This window comes from Pezoporus occidentalis, unplaced genomic scaffold (assembly GCF_034315485.1).
Source record: "Pezoporus occidentalis ecotype Australia unplaced genomic scaffold, CSIRO_AGI_Poc_V1 ctg36, whole genome shotgun sequence".
Classification (NCBI taxonomy): domain Eukaryota; kingdom Metazoa; phylum Chordata; class Aves; order Psittaciformes; family Psittacidae; genus Pezoporus; species Pezoporus occidentalis.
The window spans coordinates 1466245-1487643 of record NW_026915591.1 but is presented as its reverse complement, the minus strand read 5'-3'; the positions used below and the strand labels follow the sequence as shown (position 1 = coordinate 1487643).

The window sequence follows — 21399 nt, the reverse complement described above, 5'->3', positions numbered from 1 at the left end:
CACAATAATTCTGTGATTCTGTAGAAATGTCAGTCTGTACAGCAGTTAGTTCAGGACCCTGTCTTAAATTACTCCATCACCCCATCAGAACTCCTTATCTTCTGAACTACAGCCATTTGTATTGCTTTATTAATAATGACGATTCCCACCAAGAATACTATGCCTGAATTCCTGGACTGGTTTTTAAAGTGTTATTATAAATATTGAATCTCTTCTTTATCCCAGTGTCAAACTAGTAAAAGAAAGTGTCCAATCTCAAAATCTGGATCTCTTAAAGGGGGTCCTTAGTGAGATACCAAAATGGAAGTGCCCAAATTTGTGTTGCCTCGTCTTGCACAGTGAGGCCTCGGCAATCATGTGCTGGGAGCAGTGCCAAGCTTCGCTCCAGACTGTCTCTAGGACCCCATTGCACTGATGCAGGCCTGTCACCCTCTCTCTGACAGGCAGAGTACATGACCTTATATATTCCCTAGAAATGAGGCAGAGTTCAGGGACCTTAATCTTTTTTTGGTACCAAATTTGCCTGCAAGAGAAGAGCTACAAGAAAACCATGTACTTTTCTCCAAAAAGCATACACTCATACTGCCTGCAGAATGGTCTTGTACCCACTCATGCAAGGTATGCATGTTTTATGGATGTTTTTTGTGTACTACTCATGTAATTTTCTTAGGTAAATAAGCTACATTCAGTTCTGGGTTTTTTTTTTTTCATTATGATGCTTTTCTTGCAGGAATTTTATAATTCCCTGGACAATAAAGGTCTTGACAAATTCTTGAAAACAGCTGAACAACTGAAAAATATTTCATCAGATTGTGAAAAGGTGTCAGTGGAAGAAAAGAGTAAAGATGTTCGTAAAAGATGGGAGGTGAGGTAATATAGGAAGAAGGATCCACTGTTTGTTCTCATTAGGCCTGACACCTTTGAAAAACAATTTTTTTGGTCACAATGTGTTCTGTGATTATTTACTTAGTAATAGTGTCTCACCGCCTCACAGAGACAATATGTTTGATTTTTGCAGGCAGTTCATCATGAAATTACATCCTGCCTCCAGCTCATAGTAGAAAGGGAAAAAAAGAAATTTAATGCAACTTTAAAAAAAATCAATAAGCAATTAGGCAAAGAGAAGAAACTCCTAAGTATGGATAAAACCAAAGGGCTCATCAAGGAACATGAGGTACCTGACACACTTTCTGCTCACCTACCTCTTTGTGAATACTTTGTCTGTCCTTGCTCCTTTTTAGGTACATTATTGCCACATGTATTTGTGGAACATGGCCCTTGTTCTGCCTGCTCCATAAATACATAACCAGGAGGCCACCTAAATTATTCCTTTGCCTATTTTGACTGCAGATGTTTGCCTCCTTGCAGACTTTCAGAATTGTTGCGTGGATGGTATCTTTTTTCCATTTCTTTTTTTGTGACAGCCTTGAAATATTAAAACAGATCTACTTGTGCAGAGTATAAAGATAAGAATGATTACCTGTTCTGCCAGTCCCTTGATTTGTTACAGTTGCACAGATGGTGTTAGATGCCTTCAAGTGAGAGTATCTTCTCACAGTGCAATAGCTGCCCTTTACCTCTGTGTTTGTGATACATATGTGTGTATATATATATATATATATATAAGCCACAGAGTTAGACATCAGAAGTTCATGTTTCTTTTGCCAGTGTGAGTTACAGTGAATCTTACATATTGCATAAGCAATGGGTTTCACACTTCATTGCTTCTAGTATTTTACTTCATCTTGCTCTTTGAGATGCATTGATCTGGCCAGTTTACTACTTACAAGGGTAAGAAATTGCTCTGTGATGAAATTCTGGTCTTTAAGGATTTCAGTGGAGTTCTAGTCTTTGCTTCTCATGGATTCCTAATCAGCAAATATTAGGTATGCAAGAGTAAAGAGAAATAGGTGTTTTCAGGTGCATTCTTCTGCTCATATTTTTCTTAGATGTTTAGTATATCTTGATTTTGCCATGGGAAGTATTAATATTGATGGGAAATATTTAAAATAGGTTTTCCAATTCTGCTTCTGTTGTCAATGAGACATGTCAGTGTGAAGAGGATTTGGGACTTCTCATTATGTTATTACAATTTTCCCTACTTTAATTTCAAAATCAAGCAAGAGTCAGTATAGTCTTGTGAAAGAAGCTGGGGAGCATGTTGCCAGAAATCCTGATGTCGTTCCTGCCTCTATTTGAAAAAGAACTGAGGGAAAATAAATGTTTCTTTCCTGGTTTGACAGCTTACGCTTTAAGTGCACTCATCCGAGAAGACAATGAAAATAGAAAAAACTGTATGAGAATAATAGCATATCTGTGTGACTTAACATTAAGGTTATTCTTTGCTTTTCTTTGTTTAGGCCTTTTTTTCACATGAAGGCAGCCTGAGGGAACTTAGCAAGTCATTAGAAGACCTTAAAATACTGGGAAGACTATTAGAAGAAACTGTCCCAGGGGTACGGACACTGACTGCAGACTGTGAACAAAAGCTAGAAAAGATTCAACAAATTGTGGCAGATACTCACACTGCTCTGCTGTCTCGAGCTGGAAAAGGACAGTCATCTAAGAAAGGGTGGGTGACTCGGTGCCTGATGTGCTGTAGCTTCATTGAAGTCAGATATATGGATAGATTTTATGATACTGTAAATGTACTGCCAGGTATATTACTGTGGACAACTGTACATTTAAACATTTACTGTTAAGCTTCATAAACTAGCAAGTACAATATTTGAGTACCTTTCATCACAGATACACTGTTTTTTTAATCATTAGCCAGGATTTCTTTTTCCCCTTGCATTTCATGTTTTGATCTTCAGCTGAAATTTCTTTTAAACCATAGGAGCTCCATTTCTGCTTCTGAGAATGGAGAAAAGCCCGGTTCTTCTCAACAAATAGATATTGTTTCAGTACAGGAGGTAAGAAGTCTGTACTTACTGTAGAAAACAGTGCTCTGTCTAGGGGAGATCATTGCCAAAAGGAAAACTGATTATTTCTCTTACTATTTTTATTGTGGAAGGACCTCAGGCCTCTGGTCAGATGTCAAAAACCCATTGTGCTTGGGAATGTGGACTGAGTAAATACTAAAAAGTAACATGCAAGGAACAGAACTGGGCATCTGAGGAGATGTCTCCAACTTTGCATTTTATTTTTCTAAAGGGTAGTTTTCAGCTGCAAGAATCGTGTGTGAAGCTGTGTTCAAGTGCAAATCCTCCATAGTGTCCCAGTAATCTGATCAATTTTCAGAGGACAGATTTAAAGTAGTGAGGAGTTGGAGGTATTTGCCTTAGAAAAATACAGGGAGAAACAGAACACATGTATTTTCTTAGAAATAACTTCAAGGAGAGAATATGCTGCACTTCGCCATTTGTATGCCACAGAAGATGTCTCATTTAGGGTAAACATTAATGCAAGTAAGGCTGAAGACAGCTCATCAGACAGCCTTCTGAATGGTGATTTATAGGAAGGGACCCGCTGCATTTACATGAAGTTTGAAGATATGTAGGAATTGGCTATTGAGAAGGAACATCTCTTGTAAGGCTGCTAATACTGTCCCTAATACAATGTTGAAATCTGTTCTGGGTAATCAAAAGTATGAATTGTATAACATCAGTTGGCTTCAAATTGAGTAGTAGAAAGCATGCTGGAATACAGGCAGGAGATACGCAAAAGCATTTGATATAAGCAGCCTGACAAAAGCTGCAGAAGACAGTTGTGGTTTGCCCATGTATGTCCATGGAACTGCAGCAAAAACTTTCACAGGGGATTGTGCATGCCAAGGACCCACTATCTGTGGAAGGAATGAATGACCTGGCTGCAAGTGTTCAAAAATTTGCTCTTTTGGTTCATGATAGAGTTTAAAAACAATTTGTATTCATGAATGGTATCTCCCATCTCCTGTGGAACACTTGAGCAATTGGTCTTCTATGTTTGTTGGTCTTCACTATTGACACATGATGCAGAGGTCACTGTCACCTTTTTATTTTTACGTAGCCCTCAAGACCTGTTGCAGATACAGTTTTGGAACCAGATGTGAAACATCATAATGGAGAAAGCTGTGTAAAGAAATTTGAGGAGGACAGTGATTTATCCGTATCAGCTTTATTAGAGAGGTATTTTTTAAAGGATAAAATGCATGTATATTAAAAGATGATACTATGCTAGACATTCATAAATCAACAGAATGTAATAAACATAGGGTACACTTTTGCTATTCAGAACTCTGTTGAATACTTTACTGACTGTTGCTCTGTAATTGATAAGAAAGCACTACAGTAGCTACACGCTTCAACCATTAGGATTTTCTAGCAAGAACACTTAAAGTTATAAAACTTCTTCCGCTCTTTTCTTGGGCCAGAAAAATTTGTACCTGCCTTACTAATAACTTAAAATATTGCAAAATTTTAAAGAACTGTAATTTTTGCATTCATAAAACTTAATGTAGAGTGTGCAGGCAGGCATTCATACTTGAAAATTAGCCAGATGAGCAATTTATCAGCTGTTTTATATGCTTCTCATCTATGCCCATTCATTTCGGATTTAGGTAAAAATATGCATTTGCAATAGACCGTGCTTATTTTATATGGTAATCTATTGGTCAGCAAGTCCCATACCCTGCTATGTTCCATTAAATTACAAGTAATAGTGTTTCTGCAAGTGACTGCTTCTTTCTTTAGCTATAATACACAGATAGGGAACATGGAGGAACTTCTACACATCAGCAGAGATAAAGTAGCATCTGGCTTTACTGATGAAATAAGAGGCACTTCATGCCTTCAGAATAAGCTGATGGAACTACAGGTAAGTATTTGTCTTTCACAAATATACTTGGTGCCTAAATTGTTATTTTCTCACCTTTCCCTTATGTGTATTGAGGAAAAAGGGGCATCCTTACAACCAGGTTTATTAGAAGTAGAGGGGAAATCAAAGGTTTAGCATTCGGGAGAACTGCATTCCTACTTAGCACTAGAGTTTTATGAGTGCTGCTGGAAGAAGAAATTAGTGTGTCTCAGTTTGTGATCTGCAGGCCGAAGTAGGTCTAATGCAAAAAATAACTACAGAAAGCAGCTTTTTTTTCAGCAGGAGTGGTAAGTGATGGACCATTGTCAGGGCTGGAGGAGTCATCACTGAACCATCAAATGGCAGTGGTTTATGTGCAGAATGGAACTGTTCCAGAGCTTATAACTTGATTATGTTTGTGAGAACCTTAAGGGGATGATAAAAGGCCCATAATTGATGTTGAGAAATTTATTACTGCAATTTTTCAAATCTTTGTTTGAAAAGAATACAAAGTTCATCTAGCATCTCAGAACTTCGTTCAGTTCTACGTTTGTTTTTTGTTCTTTCAAGAAGAGCTAAGTTGAGGTATCTTCCATTCAGTCTTGTAGTAAAAATGGTTGAGCCATATTTATTGAACCTTCTCTAAAATGTAGACAAGGTATATGTCTGACCTGGGAATTTTCACCATAAAAAGTTGTGAGGGATTTGCATGTAGCTAAAAATAATTAATGAAGAAGAAAGCAATAGATAACTCTTACTTTTGGGTGATAATTTCACTTTTTCTGTAGACTCTTGTGACTGTAATTTTATGAACTGCCCAATCCATTGAGAAATACATTATGATATTAATGCAGGTAGTGCTGCATATCTTTCAGGTGATAGAGTGTGAAATGGGTTCTGGTTGGACACAATTGGAAAACATCTCATCTACCTTAGAAAATCTTGTGGTTGAAGCACAGCAGGCTGCTATCTCTGAGAGAAGAGGCAAACTGAAAGGAGAATGGAAAGAGCTTCAAGATATTATAAGTACCAGGTATAGAATAACATTTCATAATATTAGCTAAGGAACAGTTCATTGTAACTAATTTGTGTATTTTTAAGGGAATAGTGTGTGGTACAGAAAATACCTGCACATTTTTAACCTTTAAAAAAAGTAATTAATATGAGTAAGCTTTTCTTAATTATCCTTGCTTCATACACACACTGCAGACAGGATGAATCTCTCCAGTAAGCACAGCGCCAGATCTTCGTAACATGACTGTGCAGTATTCCCGTTTGCTGTTAGTTCCTTCAACCTTTTGGCTAAATTCACTGGGATTCACACTGCTTTTCTTATAAATCAATAGAAAAACTCCTTTGACCTCAGGAGGACTAGGATCAGATCTGTTAGTCAATTACATTATCTTTGTGGCTTTTTGTGCTGTAAAATATTGTGTGTCTTTTCTTGCTTGTTTTCACAGTTCATGTTTTGTTACCTTTCTTGTAGAACAAACTCATTAAGGACTGCATTGGAAATTGTTTTGCCAATAGAAAATGAATCCATTCTTCTATATGAATTAGATCAGCGGCTGAAAAAGAAGGACATCCAGCAGTTTAATCTGATGAATAGTGATCTTGCTTATAGGGAACTAAAGGTAAGGGAAAATGCAGAGACCACACCTTAGCCAGAATATTTTTTAATACATCTAGTAACTGGGGAACTTCATGGGATTTTCATTCGGGAGTTTGGACCACTTCCCAGATCTTCTAAAGACAGTAACAACATTTTACTTCCTTTGCTTTAAATGTCATTGTTCCTGTAGAGCCAGACAGAGACCCTCGGTAGGTTCTACTATAAAAACCATGGTCGTGAACATTTCATCTTAGCTTACTTTCCTTTGATCCAGATTTTGTCTTCCCTCCTGGCTTTTGTATCACTTATTTGAGTTATTTACATAATGTGGTGTTAATCTGTGAGCCAAGCTAATCTACCTGTGTCATATCTGCTGAGGTGTCTGAGCAAACCTCAGGATGCTTTTGGAAGCTTCATGTATGCAGTAACTTGTTCACCTGCTATCAATATCTTATGCTTAGGCTCTGCTCTGTCTATTAGACAGGGTGAATATTCATAGAATCATAGAATGGTTAGGGTTGGAAAGGACCTTAAGATCATCTAGTGCCAATGCCCCTGCCATGGGCAGGGACGCCTCACTCTAGACCGTGCTGCCCAAGGCTCTGTCCAACTTGGCCTTGAGCACCTCCAGGGATGGAGCATTCACAACTTCGTTAGGCAACCTGTGCCATTGCCTCACCTCCCTCGCAGTAAAAAACTTCTTCCTTATATCTAATCTAAACTTCCCCTGTTTAAGTTTAAACCTATTATCCCTTGTCCTATTGCTACAGTCCCTGATGAAGAATCCTCTCTGGCATCCCTAAAGGCCCTGTCAGATACTGGAAGGCTGCTATGAGGTCTTCACACAGCTGTCTTTTCCACGCTGAACAGCCCCTGTCTTTTTTTTCAGTCCTCACTTTCATAGACTTATCAAACCGAACTCCTTTAGTCTTTTTCTGCATAGGAGACTGTTTTTCCAGCTGTCTCTTCCCAGTTTCTCAGCCTTACTTCATATGTGAGGTGCTCCAGCTGTCCAGAACTGCAAGTTTGCATTTGTCTGTCCTTGGCTCTCAAGCAAAGCATGGTTTAGGTGTCTCAAGCTGTAGGGCAGCGAGTATGTGCACTCTCTGTCTGAGGTAACTCTTTTTGGCTGGAAGGACCCAGATTTCTTTCCCAGGTCTTAGCACTTTTGGAGTTTCGTAACACTGACACACTGCTGTTTGCCTGAGGGCTGTAACCAGGTAGAACGCAGACTTCACTAAGAGATTTTTAAATGCATGTAAGTCTCCTCAAAAAGTATAGCACAAAGAAATTAAAAGTCAGCAGAGTAACATCTATGTGCCTGCCTGTGCTCTGAGTGATCTCCCACTGCAAGAGCCTGCTGGTTTCAGTCCCAGGACTTTCATCATCTTTCTCTCCTTTTTGACTGATTGCTGGAAAGAGGCTTGGGGTTTCTGTCATACTGACCAAATTCCCTGTGGGTAGCGATTTAGCTGTTTCTTCCTTCATTCCACTGGAGTGTAGATTAGGGAAAAAGGGGTTTTCTTTCTTCACTGCCCTTAATAAAATTAATATAAATAAATACAATAATAACCACCCTAATAACGTAAGTTTAGTGCTTATTTTATTGCTAGTATAATTTATTTTTCAGTCATAAGTTCAGCTTTAATGCAGGATACAGGTTTTCCTTCACTTGCTAACACTGTTGGTCATTCTCTCAATTTTAGGAACTGCAGAGATCCATATTAAATCAGATTGAAGTGTGCAAACAATTGGAACACCTTGATAGTTCAGCAAGAGATGAATTTAATCCAATAGATCTGCAAGCTGCAAGTAAAATTATGATTTACTATCAAAATCAGTTTGAAGAAATGAGCCATAAAATGCAGATCCGTGAGACAGTCCTTAAAGATCTGGAAATTTTCATGGCCTCATTGAGGAAGATTCAGTGTTCCATAAAATGCCTCACAGATCTCCCAGGTGAGCCTGAAATGCATGGAAAAGCATTGAGAGAGGCTGCACAAGAAGTTTCTCGTATGGCAGAAGAGGCCAAATGTTTGGATGAACGCTTGAAAACAGTTGATATCTCTTTGGAAGATTCTGAATGTGGGAGAAAGACTTGCTGTGAAAACCTTGTTGTGACTTTATCTGAAGAGCTAAATGTGACTTATGATCCCTCAAGGGAGCAGATGCTTACAGACGAAAAAGACTTATACAAGACTTTTTCTGCAAAAAACAGTGAACTCCTTAAAAGCATTCAGGATCTACGTGACAGAATTAATAAAATAGGCTTGAAGGATCCAACAGTTCCAGCTATTCAACAAAGGTGAATTTGTTTTTAAAGCTCTTTCACTTTCATAATTTCAGTGAACTCAGAGAGCCTGTGGCACTTTCACTGAAATCTGAATGTGTGGTGAAGCATCTGTGGAGCTTTGGAAGAAACAGTAAACTTAACATTTTATTTCTTTTGCTACAGCCTAAATAAGGAAGCCTTCTCCGTGTTTTCTTTCAAACTCCTATTTATGTGTTTGTTTGAAGCAGTGTTAATGAAGAAAAAATAGGAGGAGGTTGATTATGATCTTAATTTTGAGTGAGAAAACTGTCAAACAGGGAAATGGGTCTTCTTGCTGAGCACTAATGCACGTGGTCTGAAACTTCACCTTCTGTTACTTTACCACAACCTGAGAAAGCAATAACATGATCTGTGTGTCTCAGATTATGTTATTGGCTGTCAGAGGAGCTTTGTGCAGCCTTGCAAAGGATGAATAAACAACTTAGTACTGTTTATAGGAAGGAAAAAAGTGAGGGGAGAGGGGATGATAAGATGTGACCATTTTTAAGTTATGAAATCCCACACTATGGTATAGCTTCCTTTCTTAGACCATATTTTAAGATAGCCAGAATGTGCTTACATTTTAATACAAAAGAATTCACTACGTTCATACAGACCCTATTGGTCTCCAGGATTTCTGATTACTTTGTCGAAGGGCTTAGGTCAGCATAACTCATCTGAAGGACCGTGTCAAATTACTTCAAAAACTGAAGATAAATTTAGACTTTCTGTGATGTCATTCAATATAGTATGTGCAGCTCGAGATGAATTTCTTAGGAAATTTCTATAATTACACTGGGGAAAAATCAGAGACTTACTTTAATATAAAGCTGTATTTCATTTTTTTCCTAATGAAGGGTAAAATCATTAACAGAATTGGAAGAAGAATTGGATTGTGCTGCTGTTGAAATGAAACCTATGCAAGAAATTGCTAATAAGCTCCTACAGATCAAAGAGGAAAAAGCAGAGGAAGCAAATGAACTGTGCAGAGTTACAGAGAGATTATGGGAGGATACAAAATTCTTGCTTGCTGAATGGTAAGGAGAAAGGCTACATCTTAAAGTAGAATTGTACAAGTAAGAAGTTTGCTTGTAAAACGAAACAGCAAAAAAGCCTTAGACCATACTTTAAAGTAAATGAAATACTGGTACAGTAGCAAATGTTACTGTTAAGATGCTATAACTGTCATAAAGCAAAGAATTGTACATGGAAGTTTGCATCCAGTGCTCCTGAATGTTACATATTTTAAAGACATCACAGTCTCATCATTTAGCAGGTATGTAGTGGTATGTTGGACTTAGTTGGTACCCAAAATAAAAACCTGGCTGCTGCAGGGAATGATGTGCTTTCTGTATTTGCTGTGAATTTCATGCCAGCACATTCAAAAAGAAAAGTCAAACGAAAGAAGAGAGCTGGAAAAACAGTCTCTTATTCAGGAAAAGACTAAAGGAGCTTGGTTTGATAAGTCTGTGAGAGTGAGGACTGGGAAAGGCTATGATTGATCACCCAGGGCATCTGTCCTTCTCTTACAGTTTTTAAAGGTGCCTGGAATCTTTGTATGGACTGGCACAGTTCTGCTAATCCTCATGGTTTGCACAGGTGTCAGTAGGAATAATCTGTTTCCATATCCCACTGAAGGCTGGGCTGAGGTGGCATTTCCCACTGCCCAGCACCCAAGCTGCATGTTGTATTCCAGTTTACTGGTGACTGAGCATGCCTTTCATGTGGAGAGTATCATACAGACAGAACTGCTCAATTCAGATCACAATTAAATGTAAATCAGAAGCATCCAATGGTGAAGGGAATTTTTGATTGCAAAACCTGTCCAAATACCACACCAGGTATCCCATAGTATCGTGGGGTTTATGACTGGTACAATTTATCTTCCTTTTCTCTCTTCCAGATATAGTAATATAAAATCCCCACATGTTTGAATATAGAAGAAGGAAACTGACAAGAGGTTGAGGCTGCTGTTTTATGCTTGGGCCTTAAATAATGCATCTCTTTTATTTTTAATAGCCAGGAGCAGTGTGCAAGGGCTCTGGAGCTCCTGAAGCAATATCAAAGCTGCAAAACTAGTCTGACCAGCATCATCCAGAAACAGGAGATTGTGCTTTCCCAGCAAACTTCTTACATGGGGAAGGAGAATTTGAACAGACTAATAACAAAGGTGAGTTACAAGAACTTACTGAAAAGGAAACAAAAGCCTTTCCTGGGAGCATTTATATGTAAGTTTGCCCTTGTACACTCAGCCTTCAAGGAGTATGTTAAGACCTTGCTTCCACTTCAGCTTCCAAAATAGATTTAGAGCCCATACCCTGGTTTTGTTTTAAGTTGATGTCTAGTTCTGCATAGTGAGTCTATGTCTTGCTTCATAGATTCGGAAGGATTAAAAACCCACCAACCAACCAGCCAAACCCAAAACAAACACAAAACTCAACAAGGGAAAACTACGATCTAGTGTGAAAATAAGACAAAATCCTGTTCTACCAAAACTACATGTTGGAATCAGCCATTTTCACCCATACCCTTTAGAATATTTATTTTCTACCAAGTTAAACAGCTTATAGTGGGCAGTTTGTAACTATACAAAATTAGTGAATTAATTTGTTGCTAAGAAGATGCTTTAAAATGATGTACCACCAAAGCTAAAATAATAGGTAATGCAGCTCCTTGTGGCTGCTTTTTTCTCTGCCATCACTGTAGCTTATAACCAAGAATTTAGACCTGTATTATGTCCTTGCTCATGTTGCTGGGTCCCAGGCCGGGCTGTGGGGTTTGTCTGCACTGTCCAGTGCTGTGCAGAAATCTTCAAGCAAGCTGGATCAGGAACAGTAGCAGTAAGGTTATGTCAGCATGGCACATCTGCTCAGAGACTGTGTCATGACAGATCTATCCTGCTTCCCAGGCTGGAGCTTGTGTACCTCACTATATGTCATTGCCACCAGGGACAGCGTGGAGCTTGGCTGGCGTGCTGCTACCTTAGGATGTGGATTAGGAGGCCAAAATGGTTTTGAGTGATTTTACAGTGTTTCCTTGAGCTGCTTACATTTGCAGCATGATTCTCTGCCATCACACTGACTTTGCTGACCAAAATTTGTTGTGGTTAGAAGTCATAACAACATAGTTCAGTATTTCTCCTCTCACTTGTCTTATGTCACAAACCTACTTGGAAGACAGACCTTCTGTATAATAGCCTTGGCCTCTGTCATTAGCATTTGCTGCATGCTGTCTGTGATAGCAGTTCAAACATTTGCAGTAGCTTTTACATTAGCTGAGGAGACTGAATGAGCAGGTATTGCTGGACACCCCCTCAATTTAGTTTACCACCTTTTCAGGCAAAAATTGGATAGCTAGCTACATTCTTAGCTAAGTGAATACAATCATTGGACATAATTGTCCTTGGCTAATGGGATTACTGAACAGCAGCATGTCCATTGTGACCATTTTACGGTACAGGTTTCATGTTTCCTGGATGGGTTATATAGTGGGCTGTTCAGATCTGATTTTTAGGCTTTCTCATGAAGCATCACCCATATGAACACTTGCTCTCAGGCAGTGCCTGGGATGGTTAAATTCAAGAAGGAATGTAAGGTTTCTTCCTCCAGGCTTTGGTACGGTGTCTCTGTGTGCCACGTTGTTTAGGTGAGACAGAATGAGACTCTGGCATCTCGTATCACTCAGGCATATCACATCATTTCACCAGTGAGACTTCTGGCATGCCATATCACTCAGGCTCCTGCTGCAGGGGATATTGCCTGCATACCCTGGTCCCTGCTTGTATGAAGACCCCTCTCTCTGGTTGCAGCTCTTCATCCTCGCCCTCAGTTTTGCAATTGCCACTCTCAGAACTGTGGTCTGCAATAGCTGTGGCACAGTACAGGCATGTCCTTGAGGCCTGGTAATTTTTTTATTTATAATTATATAAATAGTAGCAGAGAAGCTCCTCTACTTTGTTCTGATCTGTGAGTGCTGCTCCGCTTATCACAGTGGCTGTAACAGGCTTGTCTCCGTGACTTGAGAGCTTTTAATATCAAGTTGTCTAACACTAGAGGTCAGTGTTTCTTTTCCATCGAGCTTCCATGTTGTTTGTAAACACTGACGTTACAATTAAGCACAAAGAAGCAGTCTAGTGTTTAAATAGAAAGTAGGAAAAAGGGACATACCAGTTTCTGGCAATGGCATATTTGACAGTGCTATATTTAAGTAGGATTTAAGCTTTTTTAAAAAAGCAGTTAAAAACCTACGGATCAGAATGCCAGGTTATATTTTTTTATTAGTTGTAATAGTATCTCAGACAATTTTTATATTGTGCATTGTGTATTTCTGTAATTGAGGTTCTGTGTATAGATGTACAGTCCCCTTGGATCTTTCAATTGCAAATTTTAAAGCAAACCATAGTTTTGGCTCTCTTAGTCAGAAATACATTATCCACAGTTCCCACTCAGCTGCTTTGTAACCAATAACAGAATAATACAGTTTTCTAACAAAGAAATGTTCCTATCAGCATGACAGGGATATAACAATGCAGGATACATTCTTAGTCTCGTCATATATGAAATTCCTGATATAAAAAATAGGTTATTTTTTGTAAAGCTGTTGTTTCTCTAAACTGAAAAGAGCAGTGCATCATTTAAAAATATTTTGCTGAATAAACAGTCATAAGTAAGCATATTCATAAGTATCCATTTGACATTTTTCACAGATTGAAGAGGCAAAAGAGGAATTTAATGATCATGCTGAAGATGTAGACAAAATAAATCAGATCTGCAAAAATCTTCAATTCCAGCTCAATAAAATGAGAAGCTTTGAGGAGTCTCCGTTTGAGAATGAGGCTAACGTTATTGTGGACAGATGGCTGGATGTATGTAAAAAGTAAATTATCAGGGTGGTCTTATCTCTTATGCATTATAGTAATTGATTCTGACATGTGTGTAATATTTGCAATAAATTAAGTGCAGAGATTCTTAAGAGATAAATCCAAGTGTTTACCAGAGCAGAGCTTGTCGAGCGGCTATTGGCATAACGTTTCTCATCCCTCAGGTAGTTTATATCATGGGTACTCCTTGGCGGTAAATAAATCTGGAAAAGGCAGAAAGGCAATATTTGAGCTTTCTGCATGAATCTGTAAGCTTCCATAACAACTTCTGTGGATTTAGACTTTGGAGACTATCTGGAGAATTACAGTGCTGGTGCTTTTGGTGAGAAATGTTTGCCACTGTCGATCTAAGCAGTGCATCAATACTGAGATTAGATAGTATTTACTGAGAGTAGATAAACATTCATGAGCAAGGCTCCTTCCTAAACCTGCCCTAAAACTGGCAAGCTGCTGTTGTGATTGGTATGTTTGGTGACATGTGTGGCAGGGATTTAAATATCTTCTCCATGACCAGTTCACTGTGAAGGCATGAGATTTATTTTTTTTCCCTTGCTGCACTTGTTTTTGTGGGTGGTTTCATTTTGCTCTGATTTTATTATGCTGATTTTGCTTTTAGAATATAACTCTCATTTTGAAATCCGTGTGTGTTTTCTGTAAATAAATCTCATGGTAGATCAGTGAAAAGACTGAAAACTACTGTGATAATTTGGGAAGAGCTCAGGCTTTGTGGGACAAACTTCTTAGTTTATCTGGCACAATCGACGCTTGGGCACATGCAGAACTTAAGAATGCAGAAGGCCATTGTCTGACTGAAGAGAACCTTACACAGTTGAAGGTAAGTTGAATGGAAATTTTTTATTCTTAACTGGAGTGATATGGACTTTGGACTGTAAACATGCACATCACAGAAATATCAGCACTGCAAAAGCGAGGAAGTTGTAACATTTGCAATTGTATATGCATAGTTTCACTCAAGATACTGTACAATATATTGGGGTGCAAGTCTTGGAAACTAATAAATGGAGTATATGTATACTAAATTGTTGGAAATTAATGCAACATGGCAAATGCTGCTTTAGACTACAGAAACCCTCTCATTCCTTTGTGCTGTACAAACAGCAAAGAAGGCTTGGGAAGCTTGTAGTCTAGAGTACAATGGTGCACGTTTCCTTGTGCCTAGAGAAGAAAGAGATTGTGTATAGGGTAGTTACTAGTTTTCTAGTTAGAAATTGCCTATCAGTGAAGATGCTGGAGCCTCAGAAATGACTGGACAATGCACAGTTCAGGAAGAGGTTGCAGAGGTGGCTTATTTGTTCCTGCAATCTTCATTCCGGTGTGCTCTCCAGCAAACATAGTGTGGCCTTAGTAGTGGCTGGCTGCTAAAGGTCTCCAGAGGCTGCATCAGCAGAGCCTGAGCTGCCCATGCCCCTGTTGCACAGACTGTATCTTTAACTCTTGGTATCATGGTGCAGTTGGATGTAAAAACACACACACAAGCTCTGTGCCATCCTCACGTACAGGGGTAAATATTTAGATTTCTGGCTTTAGATCCATAACTGACCAGCTATGCCACTTTGTTGGTATATACTAGCTATATGCCAGTATCTACTAAACAAAAATATTTCCTGCTTGCATAGGGTTGAGACATAAATATATCTCATATATGCTTGTCTGAAAATATGCATGATTTTTTTTCTCAGTGTTTACACACTACAAATGCTCTGGTTTTAATTACACTTATTTGCAGCATTTCTGCTACCCTTAGCACAGAGCACAGCTCATTTGTTTTAATTTGCAGAGCAGTAAAAAGCCAAGGTCTTCTTTTTATATAGATTTTCTCAATGAGCCAGTAATATAAACACTGTGCAGAGGTTGATATTTTGTCACATTGTTACTGCCTTTACCATTGTATGGTTGGAATTTACCTGGGGTGGTTCAGGTCCCTGATGGCTCCAGTAAAAATGCACCAGCTGGCAACTGCATTTTAAGAGCCATTTTGTTACCTGGAAACTGCTCAAGCCCAGCATGATGTGACCATGCCCCTGGCACGCCTCTGTTGGTGCTTAGGAAGGGCTGTGCTGGAAGTGGCTGCAATAAGGTTCCTCTGCTGCTCCTTGCGAGAGGATGGCTCTCAGAGGGGAGAAAAGGGCAAGGGAGAGAGAAACCATGTTTCCTATGAGCTACTATAAAAGCAGAATAGAGGAGAGAAAACTGAACTCTATGTGTTGCTATTTTTTTTTAAATACTTCAGAGCACCTCAGGTTCATGTATCCATTTACTATTATTTCTTTTGTTGTTGATCCTGAAGCATCTCTACATTAATGTTAATTACAAAAAAAACAAAACAACCCAGGGTCCTTTTTGACCACTCAACAGAACACTGGTGCTCCTGCTTTCAAGAAGCCTGCCACCAAAGAAAAGAGTAATGAATTATTTGCCTGTATACTTAAAAATAATTTCAGTATAAATAATGTGAGAGAAGTCCTGCTTTCCACTGTAGCAAGTCTGCAAACACAAATGGGAACTCTTTTAAGGGCTGCAGCACATGAGCTGGTTTTGATGATTGCTTGTATAGAGACTGTAGAAAGAGTACTTTGTCCTGAGGGAGTTTGGAGTACCAGTTTGGGAATATGAGACAATGTGACTATCCTGTTTCATAAGTTGAACCTGGTATTTTACTTCCACATTACTGGCTTGTTCCAAAGTCCATTCAAAGGTAGAGGTCTTTTCATATACAAAGGATCTACATTAAAAAAGTGCTTAGAGCATGACTTGTATTTTATCGAGTCCCTACCAAAGTGTATCATCAGGATGCCAGTTCTAGGCTGAAACGTCTAAGAATATCCCTTTTTATTAGTAGCAGCAAAAAATAAATACAAAATTAAAGATTATTTTCTTGCAAATATATTTTGCTTAATATAGAATAAGTTATTCTACAATAAAAATAATATATAATAATAATATAGAATATTATAGAATAAATATTCATAATAATATAGTTATATATTATAATAATTATATAAATGTAATCATACAATAAAATAATAACTATTGTTAACTTTATGGTAGATTTGCATTAACAACTGCTTTGCCTGCAAAACAGTGTTTCTGACTCTGACACAAAAAGAAGTCTGAATTATTAAAATGAAAATCAGGATATGGATTAGCTGTGGAAGCTCTATATGCCGCATTGCAGAATCACAATATGAGCCATGTAATTTTCTAAGAGAAAGATGGAAGTTTAATCTGGGGGAAACACAGTTACCAATGTGTTTTTCCACCTTTAGGCATGCTTACAAGCCCAAGAGGAGAAACTGCAGAAATTTGATAACACAGTGGCTGAGATAGAAGAACTTCTAAATAGTAATGAACCTCCCCTGGAGCTACAGGTATGAAGACACTTTTACAGCTAATACACCAGTACTTATTACTAAGGCCGTGCTTCTATTATCATCTTTGCCACAAGCATGTCTTGGTTTGACTTAAATCAAGCCAAAGAGAATTGGAAGCATTTTGTTGGCTATTAGCAGCGACTTTTCATTTGTTGCCTTCCTACAGCTGTTAGAACCAAACCTGTCATTTCAAACACAAAGGCCTCTTTCAGTCCTGTGCCTTTTAGGAACTTAGACATGACCCAGCTGTTGTGCAGACCTGCTGAAAGAGGCCAATATGAGTGATATCTGGCTTTTAGCTGTTGGCCAGTAACAGTGGGCCTCATCATCCCTTTGGTGATTCCAGTAACTCAGCATGCTGACTGTTTTAAACTGTACCTTTATCTGGATATGGCATAAGGTAGCTTGGTAGCATGTAGCTATTTGCATAGAGTGGTGTTTTCCTGTCATGTTTTCCTTTGGGATATTATAAGGAAATCTACATCTTTTTGTGTTAACTTCACACAGCAAAGAATAAATTTATTCTCCACTGCTTGAGACCACGTTAGCCTACGTTTATCCTGTACCAGTTCCCTAAACACGTGATTCCAGTGTCCGTCAGATGCACCTTGAGCTTGACCTGGTTTGCCTATTTGTGTTTATCCTCAGCAAGCAGTGAACTCAGAGGAGATTCACTGGGTAAAGTGATCTAAGGAGCTTAGGAAAGGACTCGGCAACCTTGTACCATGCACACTGCTCCTTGAGAGCACCAGATGCCCTTGAGTTGCTGTCTCTTGCAAATCTGCACAAGCCTTAAGGACAAGGTTAAGGACCTATTGTTCCTTGTGACTGGTCTGAGCCAGAGCTCCCCGCCTTTCTGCTCTCCTTGCCTGTTGTTTGGATCAGCATGGGGAATTTCCCCTAGTGGGATCACTGCAGGGAGGTGTGTTACAGGGAGAGCTGGCACCCTCTTTTTCATGGTAGCCAAAGTGCAGGTAAGGCCGTCATCCACCTGAGGGTAGACTGACAAATAAATTTGTTAGTAAAGCAGCACCAGTAAATGACATCACAAATAAAGATGAAATCAGCCATGCTAGGAAGAACAGGGCTTAAATACTATTATTTTTCAATTTGTGGAGTGGGAGAGAAAGAAACTGAAACAAGCTGTGATTGAAATATCTGGATTTCAGGTAATTTTATTGCTTTTTAAGTCTGTCATGGAGTTCAGTAATATTCTAGGACATCAATCTGCTATGGTTTCTTAACTATGTTTTATTTTCAATTTTAAGGTCATCAGATCATCTGTTGTGCAAAAAATGGAGCTAATAAAAGAGCTCTTGTCAACGAAGAGGGGGACCAGCGAACTCAGCTTGAATACAGCAGAACTAAAAGGAGACCTTGATTTGGCCAAGACACAGATTGGAATGACTGAATCTCTTTTAAAAGCTTTATCTCCTTCTGACACCTTAGAGATCTTTACTAAGTTAGAGGTAGCGTGCCACAAATTATGCATCTTTTATAATTTTGTTCATTATTTCTCTCCTGGGCAAGACTTCATAAGTGTTTCTCCTATGTATGTTGTAAAGTGCTAGAATAATTCAGGTGAAGAGCCTGGCTTGAATATTTTCTTAAGCTGCCAGAAGCATGAAAGAAGGCCTGTTTTCACTAGATGTTATCAGATGTAGTTAGTTAATCCTTGCTGCTATCGCAAAGAGTTAGTGATGGGCATGACAACAGTGTACTATCGACTGTAGGTTGAAGCAGTAGGGGCGGTACTAGGTTATATCTTTTCTAAGACTGGGTAACACACAGAGGTTTTCTTTGTGCAAGGGAAGCTCCCAGTAGACAATTTGAGCCAACTTTTCATACTCTTTGCAGCAGGGATAGAGGTGAATAAAGCTACTTCTTGATTAGAGCTTGAAGGCTGGCAAGATTTAAGGCTTCTGTTGAGGAGTGGATTATGCACATTCTGAGCATCAGACTGCTAGTGTTTGGGGCAGTGAAATCACAGGCACTGGAAGAAAGATGCTTTTTAAATTCTCTCAGCTCCCTCCAAGTTGTTTTTCAACCCACAGGGACTTGACCTACAGAGTAAGGCATTTAGGGGTAGAATAATACCTGTGGCAGCTAAGGCATTATAGTTTCTAAATATTATATTCTCTGGAACATACTATATTACTGTGAACGTCACAAACCTATTTTGTGTGATGCCAAAATGTGCAAGGGTGACTATATGTGTGATTATGTATGCATACAGATGTATACATACTGCTTAAGGAGAGTTTAGTGCTTGTATTTACCTATTTGATTGCCTTATTAATTCAGTGTACTTTCAGAAATTATTTTGGCACATAGACAGGACTAAATCCTTTTGCAAAACCCCGGTTGGTACGACAGCAGCTCTGTACAGGGAACTTCTGCTTGCACTTCAGCATTTTTTTTGTAACAGTTGTCCTTTTTTTTTTTTTTTATATTCAGGAGATACACCAGAAAATTCTGCAGCAAGAACACTATGTGACATTACTCCAAGAAGAGACAGATTGTCCTGATGTGGATGAATTAAATAAGCAGCTTAAATGTGTCACTGATTTATTTAATAAGAAGAAACATGTGTTTCAAGATCACTTTATTGGTGTTCTGAACCGTAAGCAAACATATTTCACATTTACATTGGTTTATAGGTTTGTATTGACCATCATAATCTCTTAAAGGTTATACAATTAATTTATTCTTGGCTTGGTGTCTGAAACTGCTTCAATAGCTCAAACAGCTTCAGGGTTCTGAACAAGATAAAGATTTGGATAAAAATGGCTTTTGATTCAAAAAAACCACTCAATCTGAATCAAAGTATTTTGTTTCTTATTTTCACATGTAAAAAAATAGGTAGAGGAAATATAAATCATAATTCAGGAAAATATGTCAGAACATTACCTGAAAAAAATACAAAAATCAAAATGTTTTCATTTTTTCCAGTCATTTTTTACTTAAACTTAGTTACGAGAATGAATAACATTATTAGGTAATTTTTAGTTTTATACAGATACAGGGTTGTGCAGGTGTAGAATTAGGCCCAAAGGTAGTCTCATCTTCAGATAGTTTTTGAGTGATATTTATTTGTGTGGAAATGCTAAAAGTTGCCAGTAGGCAAACCTGGGACGGACACTGTCCCTCACAAATGAACAGTTATGTTTATTGCCAATTAAAAAAAAGTATGAGCTACAGCATTTTTTGTCATGAGTCCTCGTGTGCAAAGCAACCTTTGACAGTAGCACTGACAAATGTAATTACATATTGTCTGAAATCTTCATGTTAAATAGGATTTTCTTTTACACAATACAGTTAATGAAGAAAATTGGAATGTATGCTTTTTTCAGGTCAATGCAAGAATTTTAATGACTGGTTCAGCAGCACTCAGCTGTCTTTGAAGGACTGCTTTGACCCGTTGGAAACAAAACCGATAGTGGAAGACAGACTGCAGAGGCTAAAGGTAAAGTATTAAAATGTTCAAATTTCTAAAGTTGACTGTACTCCGTTTTACTTTTTACACAGCAGACTGTTCTTGGGAGCAAATTCATCTACAGTATTTTTGTAATTTGAGACTGAAAGAACATTTCTTGTAACTTAAAGCATTATGTCAGTAAGTAGATTGAAAATAAACTATTTCAAAATGGAGTATCAGTGTTCATGTTCAGACATAGCTGGGCAAGTGAGAGACAGGACAGTAGTTAGTGAAAGTCAATGGACCAAGTACTTCAGTGTGCAAAGATGCAGAAAATCAAATAGGGGAGAGTAAAATGAAATTCTGACTCCCATTTGACTCAAATATGAAAAAATTGCATTCACTTTTCTGTGTCCGGATTTTCACTCTAAGTCAGACAGAATCAACAGAAAAGAGGGAAAGTCACAACATCTGTGAGCAGCAATCACAGTTAAGCAGCAGCAGAAGACATAGTGATGCCAGTGCTAGATTTGAATGCTGCTTGCCTATTTCTTCTCTGTGTATTTGTACTGTAGAGAGGAAAATCGAAGTCATCTGCCTCCCTTTCTCCTTATTTTGCAAACAGCAACTTTTCCATTTACAAGTGGAATCGTCAGCAAACTGTCAATTAACATATATTCTGTTTCAGGGACTGGAAATATTATGGAGATAACAGGAATTGAAAAACTCTTGTAACATAAGTATCTATTATACAACAGAAAATTTGACAGATGCATCTTGTGTTTGTTCTCTTATTCAGCACTTCCTAACATCAGAAGGTAAAGACAGAGATATCCAAGAGGTTAAAACTTTGTTGAATAAAGTGAAGCATTACTTGCCCAAAGCAAGCATTAACCACCTTAACAGCCGTGTAAGAGATCAAGAAGCAGAACTACAAAGATTGATCTCCAGATGTCAGAAACGGGCAAAGGAACTTGGTGCTTCTCTCCAGAAGCTCAGTAGGTAGGGAAC

At 38.4% G+C, this 21399-nt stretch overlaps 1 protein-coding gene across 10 annotated transcripts in view; it reads left to right on the top strand.

Moving 5' to 3' along the window:
* SYNE2 (spectrin repeat containing nuclear envelope protein 2) overlaps positions 1-21399 on the top strand; it is a 185013-nt gene that overhangs the window by 44029 nt on the left and 119585 nt on the right. For 9 of the 10 annotated variants that reach the window (XM_062630737.1, XM_062630735.1, XM_062630730.1 and 6 more), the window contains 18 exons: positions 731-865; positions 1019-1174; positions 2361-2572; positions 2840-2915; positions 3991-4109; positions 4674-4797; positions 5652-5809; positions 6263-6410; positions 8095-8693; positions 9557-9736; positions 10719-10869; positions 13405-13563; positions 14252-14413; positions 16866-16967; positions 18239-18439; positions 19428-19593; positions 20324-20436; positions 21188-21390. In XM_062630737.1, the coding sequence (XP_062486721.1) occupies positions 731-865; positions 1019-1174; positions 2361-2572; positions 2840-2915; positions 3991-4109; positions 4674-4797; positions 5652-5809; positions 6263-6410; positions 8095-8693; positions 9557-9736; positions 10719-10869; positions 13405-13563; positions 14252-14413; positions 16866-16967; positions 18239-18439; positions 19428-19593; positions 20324-20436; positions 21188-21390 (3164 nt within the window). Of the gene's footprint in view, positions 1-730; positions 871-1018; positions 1175-2360; positions 2573-2839; positions 2916-3990; positions 4110-4673; positions 4798-5651; positions 5810-6262; positions 6411-8094; positions 8694-9556; positions 9737-10718; positions 10870-13404; positions 13564-14251; positions 14414-16865; positions 16968-18238; positions 18440-19427; positions 19594-20323; positions 20437-21187; positions 21391-21399 lie in introns of those variants that run through there. The other variant, XM_062630736.1, reaches the window with a different exon arrangement.